A 16,831-nucleotide genomic window follows, 5' to 3' on the forward strand; every position below is an offset into this window, starting at 1 on the left:
CTGTTGTGTAATGGAAAATGTGAATTTGAGAATGAGGGAAAGAGATGCTGCTTATGAAAGGATTAAATAAGAGAGTCAGGAACCCCTAGGGGCTTAATGGTCAGAGGAAGAAAAGCTGAAAAAGGACCCATCCCAATGAATCAAACAGTTAAAAATGGCAGTGGGAAGTTTAGACCTTTAAATCTACAAGATTTTGCTCATGTAGCCTTATAATAAAGCAAAATTAGTTCATCTACTTATTTTACTTGGGGGGGACTAAGAGCTGATGCCCTTGAGTTCCCCCAGGATTCAGTGAAGCTGGGATAATTTCTTTAATCTTTGGTCATAGAGGCCACTCGTGTCTGAGAGTGGAGCATAAAATATATCCAACTGGTTGCTAAAAAGTGATATACAAAATCAAGATTCTCGTATTCTTCAAATTGAGGCAATGAATTGTAATATTTCCCTTGTTTATTTATTGTTTTATTATTTATTTATTATTTATTTATTTTATTTGGTTCGTCAATCACTTACAAGATAATAGGCATAAGTAAAAACATAGTTATGAATACATGGATACATATAAGAAAAATAAAAGAAACAATAGGACAGGGACGATAGGCACATTGGTGCGCTTATGCATGCCCCTTAGAAACCTCTTAGGAAAGGGGTGAGGTCAATAGTAGAAAGTCTAAGGTTAAAGTTTTTGGGGTTTGGGGAAGAAACCACAGAGTCAGGTAGAGTATTCCAGACATTGATCACTCTGTTGCTGAAGTCGTATTTCCTGCAATCAAGTTTGGTGCAATTAATCTTGAGTTTGTATCTATTGTTTGCTCTTGTATTGTTATGGTTGAAGATGAAGTATTCATTGACAGGTAGGACATTGTAATGTATGATTTTATATACTATACTTAGATCTGATGGAAAGAGGCGTAGTTCTAGGTTTTCTAGGTCTAGAATTTCAAGTCTTGTGGAATAAGGTATTCTGCAATGAGTAAAGGAGTAGAGAACTCTTCTTATGAAATATTTCTGGACTTTCTTAACTGTGTTAATATCAGATACATAATGTGCGTTCCAGACTGATGAGCTGTATTCGAGTATTGGTCTAGTAAATGTTTCGTATGCTCTAGATAGTAGTGTAATATTACCAGAGAAAAAGCTATGGAAGGTTGGGTTAACAACTCTTAATGCCTTTTTGGCTATGTAGTTACAGTGGGCTCTAGCACTTAGATCATTAGAGATGAGTGCTTCAAGATCCTTGACAGAGTTTGGATAATCAATAAGATCTTGACTATTCAGCTTGTATTTTATTTTCTGATTTATTTTTTTTGAAAATATGTAAGAGCATTTATTTGTTGAGATTAGAAATTGCCATTTGTTTGACCATTCTGATACATAGTCAAAGTCTTTCTGAAGGATAGCAGTATTGACTGTGGTGTTGAATAGCTTTATATCATCAGCAAAGAGGATGCAGTTGCTCTTAATATGATCACAGAGATCATTTATGTAGAGTATGAAGAGAGTTGGTCCTAGAACACTGTTCTGGGGGACACCACTGTTGACAGGTACAGAATTTAATAGGATGCTCCCAATTTTGACAAGTGTTGTCTGTTTGACAGGAATGTTTCTTTGCAGTTTGCAGGTGTCCAGAGATACCATAAGATTTTAGTTTTAGTAGTTTTGTCATGTACCACTGAATCAAAGGCTTTACAGAAGTCTATGTAGATTGCATCTATTGTTTTGCCCTGATCAAGTTGTGCAGTCCATATGTTTCTGCAGTGTAAGAGTTGCAGATTGCAGGATAGTTTTTTTCTGAAACCAAATTGTTTATTGGAGAGTAGGTTGTTTGTCTCTAAGTGGAGGATGATGGATTGATTAATAATTGATTCTATGACTTTACAGGTGACACAGCATAAGGAGATTGGTCTGTAATTTTCAACTAGGCTGGGGTGTCCCTTTTTGAAGATGGGGATGACCGTGGCTTGTGACCATAAGTTTGGCAAGGAGCTGGTCCTGAAGGATTTTTCAAAGATTATGCTTAGAGGTTCGGCTATGGCAGTGGATAACTTTTTAAATAAGTAGTCACATATTCTGTCCGGTCAAATAGTTAGAGATGGTTTTAGATTGTGTAGTGCTTTTTCAACATTGTCTTCTGTAAAATCGATATGTATTAGATCACTGTAATTGTCTGTGGTTCGACTAAGAAATACTGGGCATGATCCATTGCTATTGACAAATACTGAGCCAAAGAATGTGTTAAAGAGGTTGGCTTTAATGGTGTCATCTTTGCAGTCTTTACCATTAGGTCCTTTCGGGGGTGGGATAGACCTTGAGTCTTTTAGTTTGTTGTTTACAAAATTGTAGAAAGTGCAGGTGGAATTGGTGCATAGAAGGTTTTCCTTTGTTTAATGTGATAATTGGTACATTCAGTCTTTATCTGGTGGCATAAATTTTTTTATTGGCTTTTGATGTTGGCATTGTGACCAGATTTTTTTTTCCACCAAAGTGATCTCTTTTGGAATGAAGCTTCCTTATTGTTATGGGTAATCTGTTTTTTTTTGGGGGCGGGAGTTGTTATTGGTACATATAGTTTGATGACTCTTTTGACTTCAAGTAAAAACATGTTCTAATGGTCTTCTACAGTATTTCATCCAGTGAATAGAAATTGCCAATCAAGGGATGAGAGATCATTGTGTATAAGATCATAGTTGTCTTTTTTGAAGTTATAATTGGGGATCACACAATTTTGTTGATTTTTGTGTGGACGTATGTTCAAACAAAAGTCAATCATGCTGTGGTGACTGTTGGAAAAGGGCTCTTTCATTTGTATTCCATAAATTGAATTCAAACTATTCCAGAAGATGAGATCAAGGCAGGTGTTAAGTCTAGTATTCTTGGCTACTAGTTGTTCCAGTCCCAGGTTTGTTACAGCATTGTAGAAGGTTGCATGTATGGGTTCAGTTTTACATTCGTTTAGGGTCCAATTAATGTGAGGTAGATTGAAGTCACCAAGAAAAATAAAAATGTGTGGGCAGGATGTTGCCCATGTTAGTAGTGAATTTAGCTTGTTTACATTTTTGATGTCATAACCAGGGACTCTGTAACATAGTAAGAATTGAAATGTGATATTTATGGACATTGGTCTCAGAAAGACCAAGCTCTTGGGTAACTTGGATGTTTTTTTAGATGTAAGGACTTTTTATAGAAGATAGCAACACCACCTCCTCTACGGATTTCACAATCTGATCAGTAAACATGATAGTCTCTTACTTTGGTAATGGAGTCAGAGAGAGATGCATTGAGTCATGTTTCACAGACAAATATGATGTTGAATTTAGCCATATTTAGTAAGAGAATTAATTCAGGTATTTTATTCAAAAGGCTTCTTGCATTGAGTAGCTTGCATTTAAGGCCAATTGTAGTTGGAATTGAGGTAGTTAGGGGGATGCGTGCCTAGCTTTTAGTGATGGTGGGTTGCATGAGGTAGGGTTGGATGTGGAGTTGTGGGTTGTGTGACTTACTTTTGATACAATCAGCATGGTAGTCAATGTCCAGGTCCTTCACTCCATTGTCTAGACGTCTTTTGAGTTCATTGCAGAGTTTACAGGAGTGGATTCTTTGTAGTATGGATAAATCTGGTCTTGAGCAAAGTTTTTTGTAGTTGGGATTGGTTTTTGCAATGGTGGTTATTGTATGAATGAATATGCATTTGCTGGACTCATATTTGCAAAATTTTGCAAAATTCTACAAAATTTTGGGGCCACAGAGCCGTCATTGTATTAGTACCCAGGGCCATCTCTGGTTATTTCAATGATATCTTCAGGTGAGATGTTTGTTGTATTTGAGGTGCTCATGATATTATGAACTTTGGTGATGTCATCTAATTTGTTGGTGTCTTCATGACCAAATAAGATGGCATTTAGATGTTTCTGATCACCTTCCATGGTGTCTCTGATGAGTAAGGAGATATAATTTTGGAATTATTTGATGGGATAGTAATTATTTGTGGTTGTTGTTTGGTGGTTATTTTTGGTTGTAGTTGTAATTGTAGTTGCGGTAGTAGTTGTGGTTGGGTTGGGATTTGATTTTGAGCTGATAGGTAGTCGCTTATCAGTTCTGTTTTTTTTTTTCCCAAGAGAAATTAGGCTTTTTTGTATAATTGTTTCAAAACATGTTGCTAAGCATTTTTCTTTTGATTGCATGAGTGATTCTTTGCTATCAACTCTGTCAGTCAGGGTATTTGGTTTGTTTAGCTTAGGAAAACATGATGGACATAGACAATGGAATGTTTCTGATGCTTTTAGGAGATCAGCTACATCTTTGTTTAAGTTTAAGCAGGCAAAGTGGGCTTGATTGTCACACAATTGATTAATTAATATTAATTGATAGACTTTTATATTGAAACAATATGGTGCCAGCAATAGGCAATTTCAAACCAGATCTGTTTGATTTAGTATCTGATACAGTTCAATACCCTTTCAGCTTTGATCTTTGAAGGGAAAACCAGAAAGCATTCAATCAGATCCAAACCAAAAAGGCAGGTACCAATATTGGAAAAACAAATGGGGTCTGGCTGATAATACTAAACATGACTGTGAGAATGTCCTGCAAGCTTTACATCATATTAAGATTGAATGCCCCACTGAAGGTTCTCGAATTCCCTGCAAGAATTACATCACCTTGAGTATACTGTTCTCCAAAGTCTAAATGATCTAGATATCAGGCCATAGGCTTAGTTATTCTTATATCTGATCATACATAATTTATTTATTTTTTCATAATTTTATTCATCATTTGTGCATTTTTTTAAAAATAATTCACTGTTCTAATGTTCTTTACTTTGACACATATTCTACATGATGTTTTTTTCTGAATGTTGTGCATTAATGCTCTATTCCAGACTTTCTCTAACTTAGCAACTTTAAACTGTATCAACGGCAACTCCCAGGATTCCCCAGCCAACAGAACTGACTGGGGAATTCTGGGAGTTAAAATTCACACAGCTTAAAGTTGTCAAATTGAGAAACATTGCTCTATTATATTATGCAATAATAAATAAAAAAATATGTAAAGGTAAAAGGTAAAGGTTCCCCTCATACATATGTGCTAGTAATTTCCAGCCCTAGGGGGTGGTGCCCATCTCTTTTACAAAGCCGAAGAGCCAGCACTGTCTGAAGACATCTCCGTGGTCATGTGGCCGGCATGACTAAAGCACCCAGAATGCTGTTACCTTACCAGCAAAGTGGTCCCTATTTTTCTACTTGCATTTTTACATGCTTCAGAACTGCTAGGTTGGGAGAAGTAGGGATAAGTAAGTGAGCTCATTCCATTATGCGGAACTAGGGATTCAAACTGCCAGACTGTCGACCTTTCTGACCAACAAGCTCAGTGTCTTACCCACTGAGCCACCACATCTCTTTAATAAATGAATAAATAACCCCAATTAATTATTTAATTGACTTTTAACTGATTATAGCCATCACATTCAAACTTGGTATCCTTGCAGAAAAAAATGTTTACATGATACAATAACTTCATTTTATTAGTTGTTTCTTGGTGTTTAGTTCTGGCTTAAGAACAATGATGAAACATTTTGGGAAAAAGATACATCCCATTAACCCAGCACTGGAGGACAAAATGGAGATCTCCACAGCCACTGTGGCTTTTCCTCTGGTGCTCAGATAGACCCTGTAAATGACCCTGCATATGCTAGGAATTTGGGAGGTAATCCCCTGTGATTGCCCAGCCAAGTGGTGGCTGTCACAGGCCCCAGGACTTATAAAATTGGGTTACAGGATGGCAGAATATGGTGACACCATATCGACTAATTGAGAGGTCATTGGGCTTCATCCCAGAGTAACTCAGAGGGGAAGGAACAAACAGAGGGAATATTTTGTGGTTATGACGCATCAGAGTATGAGACACCGATGAGTGACGCAGGTGCTGACACAAACTTACCTGAGGAAGAGTTCTTGAGAGAGTCCCACTCATCTTCAGCAAGAAGTCCTGCTGATTCAGCAACATATCAGCAGACTAGGGTAACCTGTTTCTTTGTTACAAAAAACATTTCAATCATCAAAGCCTGCCTCAGCTCATTTTTAGAAAGAATATAATAGGCTCTAGCACTTAGACCATTAGAAATGAGTACTCCAAGGTCCTTGACAGAGTTTGGATCATCAACAAGGTCTTGACTATTCAGCTTGCATTTTATTTTCTGATTCTTTTTTTTTTTTTGGTCAATATTTAAGATAGAGCATTTAATTGTTGAGATTTGAAGTTGCCATTGTTTGGTGATTCTGATACATGGTCGAGGTCTTTTTGAAAGGTAGCTGTATTGTCTGTGGTTTTGAATAGCTTTACATCATCAGCGAAGAGGATGCAGGTACTCTTAATATGATCACAGAGGTCATTTATGCAGAGTATGAAGAAAGTTCATCCTAGAACACTGCCTTGGGAGACACCACTGTTGACAGGTACAGAATTTGATAGGATGCTCCTAATTTTGACCATTTGTTGTCTGTTGACAGGAATGTTTTGTGAATCCGGGATTTGAATCTGGTCCATCAGCAGATGTGAGCTCGAGTGAAGAGGATCTGGCACTGAGATTTGAGCCTGCATTGTTGAGTGATTTTGAAGGTAGCCAGCATGAGGAAGTGGACTTAGCTATGAGAGATGAACCTAATTTATTGAAGGTGTCAGACTCCTCCCCCGAATCTCCCTCTCTGATTACACAGCAGCCGGGAACAGATAATCAGGAAAACGTGTGAGAGGTTTCAAGTGAGGAGGAGGACTTTGAGGGATCTTGGCTTGACGTGAGAAATAGACGGAGATTGAGACATCAATTTCAATTGGGAAAGAAGCATCAAGCCAGTGATTAATTAATGAGACTAACACGCCCCCTTTACGGGATAAAAGGAAACGGATTGGCTTGAGAAATTTGCCAGAAGCAAAGTGTCTTGTTAGAGAGAAAGTACTGTGAAGTTTATCTGAGGCATTGTGATTTATAGGCACTTCAGGATTGCCAAACAGATTTCAGAACTACTGCTGAGGACTGGAAAAACCTCAGCAGTAATCTTTGTTGGGGTTTGTTTTTGATTGCTCACCTGTGGATACAGGTGAGACATAACATGAATGTTTCTATCCATTTATGCAGATGCCCAGAAATACCATAAGATTTTTGCCAACCTTGTTGGGGCCAAATGCCAATGATAAAATATCTTATATTGATTTTCCTTATATGCAGTGAATTTTTTATTGTTTAGTTTTTACTCCAATTTTTTTTTCCAATCCTCTAATTCAATATTATGTTCAAAATTTTTGGCCCATGCTATCATGGGTCCTTTTACTACTTTCTCTTCGATATCAAATTTTAGTAAATAATTATATATTTTTGTTATTAATTTATCTCTGGGCCTACCAAGATTTTATCTAGTTGTTGTAATTCATTATCAAATATTTTCCTTTGTATATAATATTACATCATGCTACTTTATCACAAAAACTGTAGAACATTAGCATGCTGAAAGTGATAAACTTGGCTTCATCAAAAATGGCAGGTAATTTTTAAGTATGGAAAGCCATAATGAATCTTCCAATTGCTCAGAAGCTCATATAGCCTAGGACAAGATAAAATTTTGTTGAGGATCCTTCAAAACACTGCCCAATGGTTTCTCCAATAAACTAGTTCGTAACTAAATCGGGGGAATGGCCAACAACATCAGACAAATGCCTATTTGAATGATAGACAGTAAAAGACAATGGAAAGTACCATTTCCCCACTATGCATTTATTTGCGGTTGAGCCTGGAAAGCAAGAGAGACAAAGGCTAACACATAGGAAACAACCACAGAGAAAATAATGCCAAAGGTGGGTGTCTTTCCTTGGTTGAAGAAGTTGGGTATCTTTCCTTGGTTGGCCAGAGAATAGCAGAGGACAGAAGAAGCAGAAGAAAGAGAGAGAAGGAGAGGAAAAATTTTAGGCCAAGCTAATTATTATTCATACACATGGATTATCATGATCAAATATTTAGTCTCATATCTTGTAATTCACCATGAAAACTTGGACAGCAATAATTTCATCCAAACAAAGATTGGCACCTGAAAAACAAAAGGTTGATAATACTAAATATGACCGTGAGAATGTCCTGCAAGTTTTATATCATATTGCAATGAAGTGCCCCATTGAAGAACTACATCATCTTGAGGACATTGCTTTCCAAAGGCTAAATAGCCTAGATATAGGTAGGTACCTATAGCTTAGGTACTCTAACAAATACTCATACATAATTTAATTTTTTAAAATAATTTTATTCATAATTCATATTGTGAATTTTAAAAATAATTAACTGTTCTCATGTTTTATACTTTGATACATATTTTATATACTGTTTTGTGAATTTCATGCATTAATGCTTTATTCCAATGTTTCTCAAACTTGGCAACTTTAAGATGTATCAAATGCAACTCCCAGGATTCCCCAGTCAAAAGAGAAGACTGGCGAATTCTGGGAGTTGAAATCCATACAGCTTAAAGTTGTCAAAGTTGAGAAATATTGCTGTATTCTATTATGCCATATGAAATAAATCAATAAATAACCCTAATCAATTATCTAATTAACTCTAAACCAATTATAGTCATCTCATTTAAATTCAGTATTTTGTGGGAAAATAGTTATTGTATCACATGATACAATAACTTCATTTTATTAGTCGTTTCTTAATGTTTAGTTCTGGCTTAAGTACAATTATGAAACATTTTGGGAAAAAGATACATCCCATTAACCCAACACTGGAGGACAACATGGAGAAGATCTCCACGGCCACCATGGCTTTTCCGTTGGTACTCAGATGGGTTGGAACAAAGGAGATCCACACACTGCAGAAAGCCAACATGCTAAATGTGATGAACTTGGCTTCATTAAAGGTGTCAGGTAAATTACGGGCAAAGTATGCCACAATAAAGCTAACAATAGCCAAGAAGCCCAGATAGCCCAATACACAATAGAACTTAAAAATGGAGCCTTCATTGCATTGTAAAATCATGGTTTTTATAAGGGAATTCATGTCTATCTGAGGAAATGGAGGAGATGTTGCCAGCCACAGAATGCAAAGACCTGCTTGAAGAAAAGAACAAGAAAGAACAATGGAAAGAGCCAATCTTTTCCCCACCCATTTTCTCATTGAAGAACCTAGCTTAGTAGCCATAAAAGCTACAACCACGGTAATAGTTTTAGCTAACACACAAGAAATAGCAACTGAGAAGATGATGCCAAATGCTGGTTGACGGAGAAGGCAGGTTACTTTCCCCGGCTGACCAAGGAATAACAAGGAAGATAAAAAGCATAGTAAGAGGGCAATAAGGAGAATGTAAGTGAGGTCCCAGTTGTTGGCCTTGACAATGGGGGTATCTCTATATTTAAGGAAAATTCTGAGCACACTGATTGACATTAAGGAAAAGAAAAGAGCAGCTGAGGCCAGACTGATTCCTAAAGGTTCTTCAATGGACAGGAAACTCATTGTTTTGTTAAGGCATCGATCTTGCACTTTGCTTGGATACTGATCCTCAGGACATTTGAAACAATCTTCTGTATCTGGATAAAAGATATCAAAAAGAAAATCATTTATTTATTTATTTATTTCTGAAATGTTCTGTTCTTCTGCTTGGAAACTGACATTCCTTCTGATCTCACTTAGTCATGATTTGCTTTCTAAGCAGAATTTCTGAAATTTAAAAAATAAGATGGGTTATAATCTCCCCCCGCTCTCTCTCTCTCTGCCAATTTTACAACAATTATATGGATATTTTTCAATTTTCTTCCAGTTCCACCTATTATAATGCTTTGGATGACTACCATATAAAAGGTGGCTGGGGCGAAATTTGACTTTGCTCACTATGTAAACCTTGGTTTTGTAGGTGACATCTTCTGGAACCCAAATAAATAGTTTGGATTTTGAATTCTGGGATAAAAATGCCATATGAGAAAAGATGGCATATATGGATGCTGTATCCTACAAAATATAGTATTCTCAGATATGAGAGATTATTAATAACTGAGATTATAGGGATTACACTTGTTTGTTGCTTTAAATGGTGGGAAAATCTCATAGTTAGTAAGAAATAGAACAAATTGTAATTTTTGACAGAACAATTTATCTTCAGCCATTGTCCCCAAAAATAGAACTTTATAACTGACCTGTCTTGCTTGAAATCTTCCTCTCTGGACAGGGAATACAATCATAGCAACAAAAGGTTTTCTCTTCGGATTTTCTCTTCCAATATCCAGGATGACAGTATTGATTGCATAGAGAAACTGGAAGAACCTGTTCATAACAATGAAAAATGTTGAACAATTAGTTGTCAAGTTGTTAAGTTTTTCATCATTTGAAAACAAAATCAATTAATAATCCTATAAAGAGAATCATGGCCAATAGAAATTTACTGTAGACATTATAAATGATTTCCCCCTGCCCCCCATTGTTTCATTTTCCATTTCCAAGGAAGTTGTAAAAATATAAGCATTCTACATGCTTGTATTCCATAGCAATTAAAACCTTTCTGCCATTCAATAATTGTTTTTGAAATTTGAAAGGCATTTGAAATGCTTATTCTTCCAAAAGAATAAGATACTGGAAGACCTGATCAAAGGGATTCGCCAAGTGTTTCTCAATGGGTATAAGGGAGGAACATAACACATGTTTTAGGAAAATGTGTGCCATAATCTGATCCATTGAAGAATACCCATACCTGATTAAAATCTTTGTGCCATGCAATCAAATTTTCATTTATAATCAATTCATTTCCATCTGGAGCATTGGGATCTAATCTTTCAACTTTCACTCTCTGGATTGATTTGTTTGAAAAGATGATCATGTTGATGATGTCAAATCCTCCTCTAATTTCCATCTTTTCATTAAAAGACATACTTTCTCCTGCTGAGTTTTTGAAAGAAATGCCTTGAAGAAATGGGTGCAGCTTTAGAGGAAGAGGTTGAGGGAGGGAAAGGGGAAGAGAAAGGAGTAGGGAAAGAAGAGAAGAAAGAGAAGGAGAGGAGGAGAGGAGGAGGAGGAGGAAGTTTAAAGAATAATCAGTTAAATCATTCTAAGAAACATTTCCCCTTTTTTTCCAAATTTCTTTATGCAGCTTGATGCAATAAATATCAAGAATTAGCCTGAAGAGCATCCCTATATACAGTAAGGAGCACAATGCTATCCGATTCTCATAGATATAAATAAGTAATGTATTACTGTGAATAATATTTCACATGTTCTTGGGTAGAAAGTTGAATGTAACCCAAGGGTGGTATTTACTGCAGAGGAACAATTTCTTTGCTTTGGTATCTATCATATATTGATTGATTTAATCATAGCTATTTGAATGATATAGTGTGATACAAGTCATTTTCTAGTAAATTTGTCACTTTTGTTGGACAACTTTACCATAAAAGGAAGTAGATCTTCAGATTCTGGGATTTTATCCATCAACGTTTTACTGTGACTGGATTCTTTTAATAATAAAGCTTGCAAAGAATGAGCCACAACATAGATACCATTATAGATGCTATAAATATGACCTGTCATTTGCATTTCAAAGAGAGGTCCAGGAAGACTGTCCAGATTCTCCTCCCCAGTACATTTTTTAATGTTAATTGCTGGTGTTTCTGAATTAGAAAAGAAACAGTCAAATGCTTGCTCCCAAAATCCTTTTAGAAATCTATCTCTTTGTCTCCAAAATGGTTTTACAGACTTCAGAAATTCTTTGAATGCTGGAACTTCACCTAAATGTATCTGAAAAGAAATGGTCCCATCGAACAATTGGAGGTTCCACTTTTTTAGATTTCCTGTTAATATGAATTCCACTTGACTTGTTGTGATCCATATCTTTCTAAGGGATGCATTTAATTTATCTTCATGATCACTTAGAAATATGGGAGATGTGAGCCAGAGGAGTGTATAAGACTCTCCATAAAGAATAAATACATTTGCTTTAATGTCTGTGAGATGTATGTACAAACTTTTCATTTTATAGCTAACTGTATGGATGTCATCCAATGGAAGCAGCAGGGGTATTCTTTGTATGAAGGCTGGATAGTAAGAACCGAAATGTGATATTTAAGGACAGTTCACAGCCAAGGCGCTCGGTGCAGGTGCCTCCAAAGGCGGGAAGGACAGGCTGGTGGGCACTAACCTCGGTCATTCTCCCCGCATCAGGCTAAGGGTGGTGGCTGTTTCCACTGTGAGTGGCTCAGACCCACTGCTGCTGCTCCACAGCTGCTGCCTGGCCTTTCTTTGAGGTGGAAGAGCTAGCTGGGCTGAAGGGACTGGTGCATCAGAGGCGCTCAGTGTAGGGAGGTCAGGGAGGAACCGAAGAGGCCCCAGGAGATTCGCCTCCCCACGTTGGGTTGGGCTGCCCTCTCGGGCAGGGGAGGCTTTGTTGTAGTAGGGTGTCATTTTTAAAATAATTCACTTTATCTTCGAAAGCAAAGGGAAGGCGGCGATGGGAGCGCCTGATGCCAAGTGTCTCCCTAGGGCTCCGGTTGCAGGGAGGAGCCCTGACTGGCCACACGTGGCTGTGCCAAACACCATGGCATTGCTCTAACATCGCAGCAGCAAGGGAGAAGGGAAAGCAACGGTGGAAGGTCCCCAGATATGAAGTGTCCCATCAACGCAGGCAGCACCATATCCGGGCATGCAACAAAAGTACTTCCTAACGGCAACCCCCCCGCCATTCCCCCCACATTTTGCATGTTTAATATGGGCCTTAATTTGGGGGGGAGGGGCTTAATTCGATTTTATGCCAATAAATCATGCTGGGGCTTCCTATTGGTGGAGGCCGTATTGTTGGAGAAACATGGTAATTTGATACCTGGTTAAAAGCTGGATTCCAGACAATCATATCATTTATTAATCAACAATTCCTTCCCTTTTGGAGCGTATAGATCCAGTTTTCCAAATCTAACTCTCTGAAAGGATATGTTTGGAAAAGTGATCAAGTTGGTGATTGTTGGGTATATGGATACACCAACTAGGTTTGGGTGAATAAATATATGAACCTAGGTTTAAGTGTTTGTAGCTTTAAGCACCAAACTGCAATGTAATTAGATAATTAAGGGTGCGGTTGCAAGCAGCAATAAAAGGCAGTGAGAGTAACGTAACACTTCCTGGTTACTGGTTACTGATCCCTGGTCACTGGTCTGCTGGTCACTGTTGCTGGTCTCTCTGCTATCTGCTGCCTGCTGTTTACTCCTGTATGAGACGTCTGCTTGTTAATGCTTGTTGGCTATTGTGCTGGATACCGTTTCTACTGAACAAAAGGACTGTTTACTTGGTTAGCTGATATCCTGCGAATACTCAGCGTTGTCTTCGAGAGAAAGGTATCGGAATGAGAAGATAAGGACATTGTACTGACTAGTTAATGGACTAGGTTACTGGATAGATATATTGGATAATGACATATGGACTGATTGACAATGCTTAAACTCTAAATGAATAAAATAACTATTTAAAACCACAAACAGTGTTTTTGTCTCCAGTGTGTGTATACTCTTGGGCCCAGCCTCTCTCTCATTTGGCTGCCTGGCTTGACTGCTGCTGTGCATTCTGCTTGGGGGTTTGTCCCCAAACACTAACAGTGATGTCAAATGCACCTGTTGCTTCCCCTTTCACATTCAGGAACACTGTCTCTCCAGCTGAATTGTTAAAAGAAATGCCTTGAAGAAATGAATTGAGCTACTTGAAAGGGAATGAAAAAGAGAGGGAATTAAAAGCAATATAATAGAGAAGAGAAAAAATCATATTCAAGTTCCCCATTCCTATAACAATTCTTCCCATTCCTAGTACAATTACTAAATAAATACACTAAGAAATTTGATAATCTACAGTATATTGCATGAAAATGTACATCTCTACTCTTTTGTTAATTTGATCTTATTTTTAGAAAAGATAAGAAAAAACTATCAACCAAAGCAGAATGAAGATAGGATCTGTTTTGGAATTAACTTCTTCAATTATGATTTAGGTTCGCTACTTAAATAACTAATTCAACTTAGATCATATCTAATCTTTCCTCATTGGTACAAAGCTATTTGACAGTCTGTAGTCTGTTTAATTTCTTTTGGCCAAATTTTAGAATCTGACACTCAAGCATTGTTTGATAGGTAGATTTACTCTATAAAATTTGCTCTATAAAATGACTTGTGTCTGCATCACTGATAGTAACTATGGTTGAGATTGGGTCTACCAGCCACCGGGAAAAAAGTTAGAATAGATAGCCAGAATCTACCTCTAAGAGGGAAGCAAATGGTTGTCATCTTAACCTTCAAAGCCACACCACCAGAGGTGGTATTCAGCAGGTTCTGAACAGATCTGGAGAACTGGTAGAGGAGATTTTGACTAGTTCAGAAAACTGGCAAATGCCACCTCTGACTTCAGATTTTACAGTATCATTCCCCTACCACGCCCACCAAGCCATGCCCACAGAACCTGTAGTAAACAAAAATGAATCCCACCACTGCACACCACCATTGCTTTATACAACTCTAAGAATGAGTTTTTCCTTCAGTTGAACTCCTTGTCAGCTGCTGATACTGCCATGTATGACTGTGTTGGATAACCAAACTGACTTATTTTGCTTGCTCTTCTGAGCAAAAATAGGAAGCTGATTCTAACAGGGAATTTTTGTTCCATCCATTGATCAACATTTTGGACAATGTAATCCTGTGAATTCTTGGTAGAAGAATCTGGGAATTTTCCCAGAAGAATTTCACTAAAGGGACCTGGCCAAGAAGTAGAAATTGAACTCAAATGTTGCTATTTTTGTTGCTAATTGTGATGTTATGTCTGACCCATCACAATGCCATGGAGAACATTCCTCCAGGCCTTCTTGCCTCTACCATCCCCCGTAGTCCATTTAAGCTCACACTGACTGCTTTAGTGACTTCATCCAGCCATCTCATTCTGTCCCATCCTCTTCTTCTTTTGCCCTCAATCGTTCCCAATTCATACAATCCCCCGCCCCCATGTAATATCATTGTGGGAGTTGGTGAGAACACAAAGGGCTTGCAAGCTCTTCTTTGAGCAGCAATAACTAGTGAAAAACTAGAATTTGAAAGGATCTTCCCTTCAGCAGTTCCAAAAAGATTCCACCACCATTTGCACTCTGATACATGTGGCCTCAAGAGTTCTCAGGGAGAATGCTAAGAGGAGATGACTAAATGGATTGCATAAATGGTGCAGTATATCATCCACTGTGGTGTGGTCAGTTGCTGCATCTGCTTTTGAACAAATGGCATTCTGATGTTTTCTCTTGCTCCCCAAGTAAATAAATGTAGGAGTAGAGATTAATATCAGACAGAAAAAAAACTGGTCCAAATATCAAGGGTTCAAATAATATATTTTTTTACTTAAAATCTATGCAATGGAATATACTGAAATAATGGTCATCCGTTTCTAAAATGCAGTTAAAATTACAGGAATCACAAACTCAATGAATTTGACATTTGAAAAACCACTAACAAAATGTTAATATAATTTGATACTGTTTTAAATATATGTTTTTAAAATGGAAATCAGTTTTTTACTACATTTAGGAATTTAAAGTATAAAAACCATGACATGTCTCTGCAAACATTAATATTCATTTCAGGCAATATCTGAAAGATCATAGGAAGGAACATGAATGCTAAATGACCAAAAGTATGTTCAATGGATGTGTTGAAAAGGAGAAAATCATTAGGTTAAAGAATCTTGCAAAATGGTAATCACAATAATATGAGCACTTCTTTTAGATTGGGCAATCATAATAAATCTTAATTATCATAAATATACACAAATATTCCCTTGACAAAAATATAAATGTTCCTATACCTATATATACATTTTTTTATAGACAACATTCCTTCTATTTCTTTTTTGTCAATTTGAGCGAGCCAGAAACATCAGCTGACATATTAATTTGTGAATTGCTCCTGGTGGTTGAGGTCAGGCCTAAAAACAATGATGTAGCATTTTGGCAGGAATATGCATCCCAGTAATGCAGCACCAGAGGCCAAGATTGAGAAGACCTCCACAGCTACCATCGCTTTTCCTTTTGTGCTCAGATAGGCTGGAAAGAAGGAGATCCACATGCTGCAGAAGGCCAACATGCTGAAGGTGATGAACTTGGCTTCATTAAAACTGTCAGGTAATTTACGGGCAAGAAAAGCCACAATAAAGCTGCCAATAGCCAACATACCCATGTAGCCCAACACACAATAAAAGAAGAAAGCTGAGCCTTCATTGCACTGTAAAATCATTTCTTAGAGCTCTGATTTTATGTCTAACTCGGAAAATGGGGGAGATGTAGTCAACCAAAGAATGCAAATCCATATTTGGAAGAGAGAGCAGGATAGGACAGTATAAAAAGCCAATCTTTTCCCCACCCATTTCCTCATCTGAAATCCTGGTTTAGTGGCCTTGAAAGCAACAACCACAGTGATGGTTTTGGCCAGTACACTAGAAATGGTCACTGAGAAAGTGATGCCAAACTTTGATTGTAGGAGAAGATAGGTCACTTTGCCAGGTTGGCAGAGGAAGAAGAAAGAGGAGAGAAAACAGATCTGAAGAGAGACAAGCAAGGTGTAAGTGAGGAACCAGTTGTTGGCTTTGACAATAGGAGTATCCCTATACATAATAAAAGTTCCAAGTACGCAAGATGTCAAGAAGAAGAAACAAAGAGATTCTGAAGCTAAACCAATTCTTTAAAAAAAAAACAAATTTTATTAATTTTCAAAGACAATACACCAACAAACAAAACTTAAAACATAAGAACATAAAACATCTTTTCTAGAAGCTGCTTATTGAGTTTTAACAAAACAAATA

At 37.3% G+C, this 16,831-nt stretch overlaps 1 protein-coding gene across 1 annotated transcript; it reads right to left on the reverse strand.

The window, feature by feature from the left end:
• Positions 1-8,674: 8,674 nt before the first annotated feature.
• On the reverse strand, positions 8,675-16,209 carry LOC148124336 (vomeronasal type-2 receptor 26-like). Its single transcript, XM_087917275.1, has 4 exons — positions 16,048-16,209; positions 10,722-10,949; positions 10,171-10,297; positions 8,675-9,567 (listed from the first exon to the last, which is right to left on the reverse strand). Exons 1-4 carry the CDS (start codon positions 16,207-16,209, stop codon positions 8,675-8,677), a joined length of 1,410 nt encoding a protein of 469 aa, XP_087773401.1.
• Positions 16,210-16,831: the final 622 nt, after the last annotated feature.

The sequence above is a fragment of the Pseudonaja textilis genome, chromosome Z (genome assembly GCF_049901715.1).
Source record: "Pseudonaja textilis isolate UNSWEBS1 chromosome Z, rPseTex1.2, whole genome shotgun sequence".
Classification (NCBI taxonomy): Eukaryota; Metazoa; Chordata; class Lepidosauria; order Squamata; family Elapidae; genus Pseudonaja; species Pseudonaja textilis.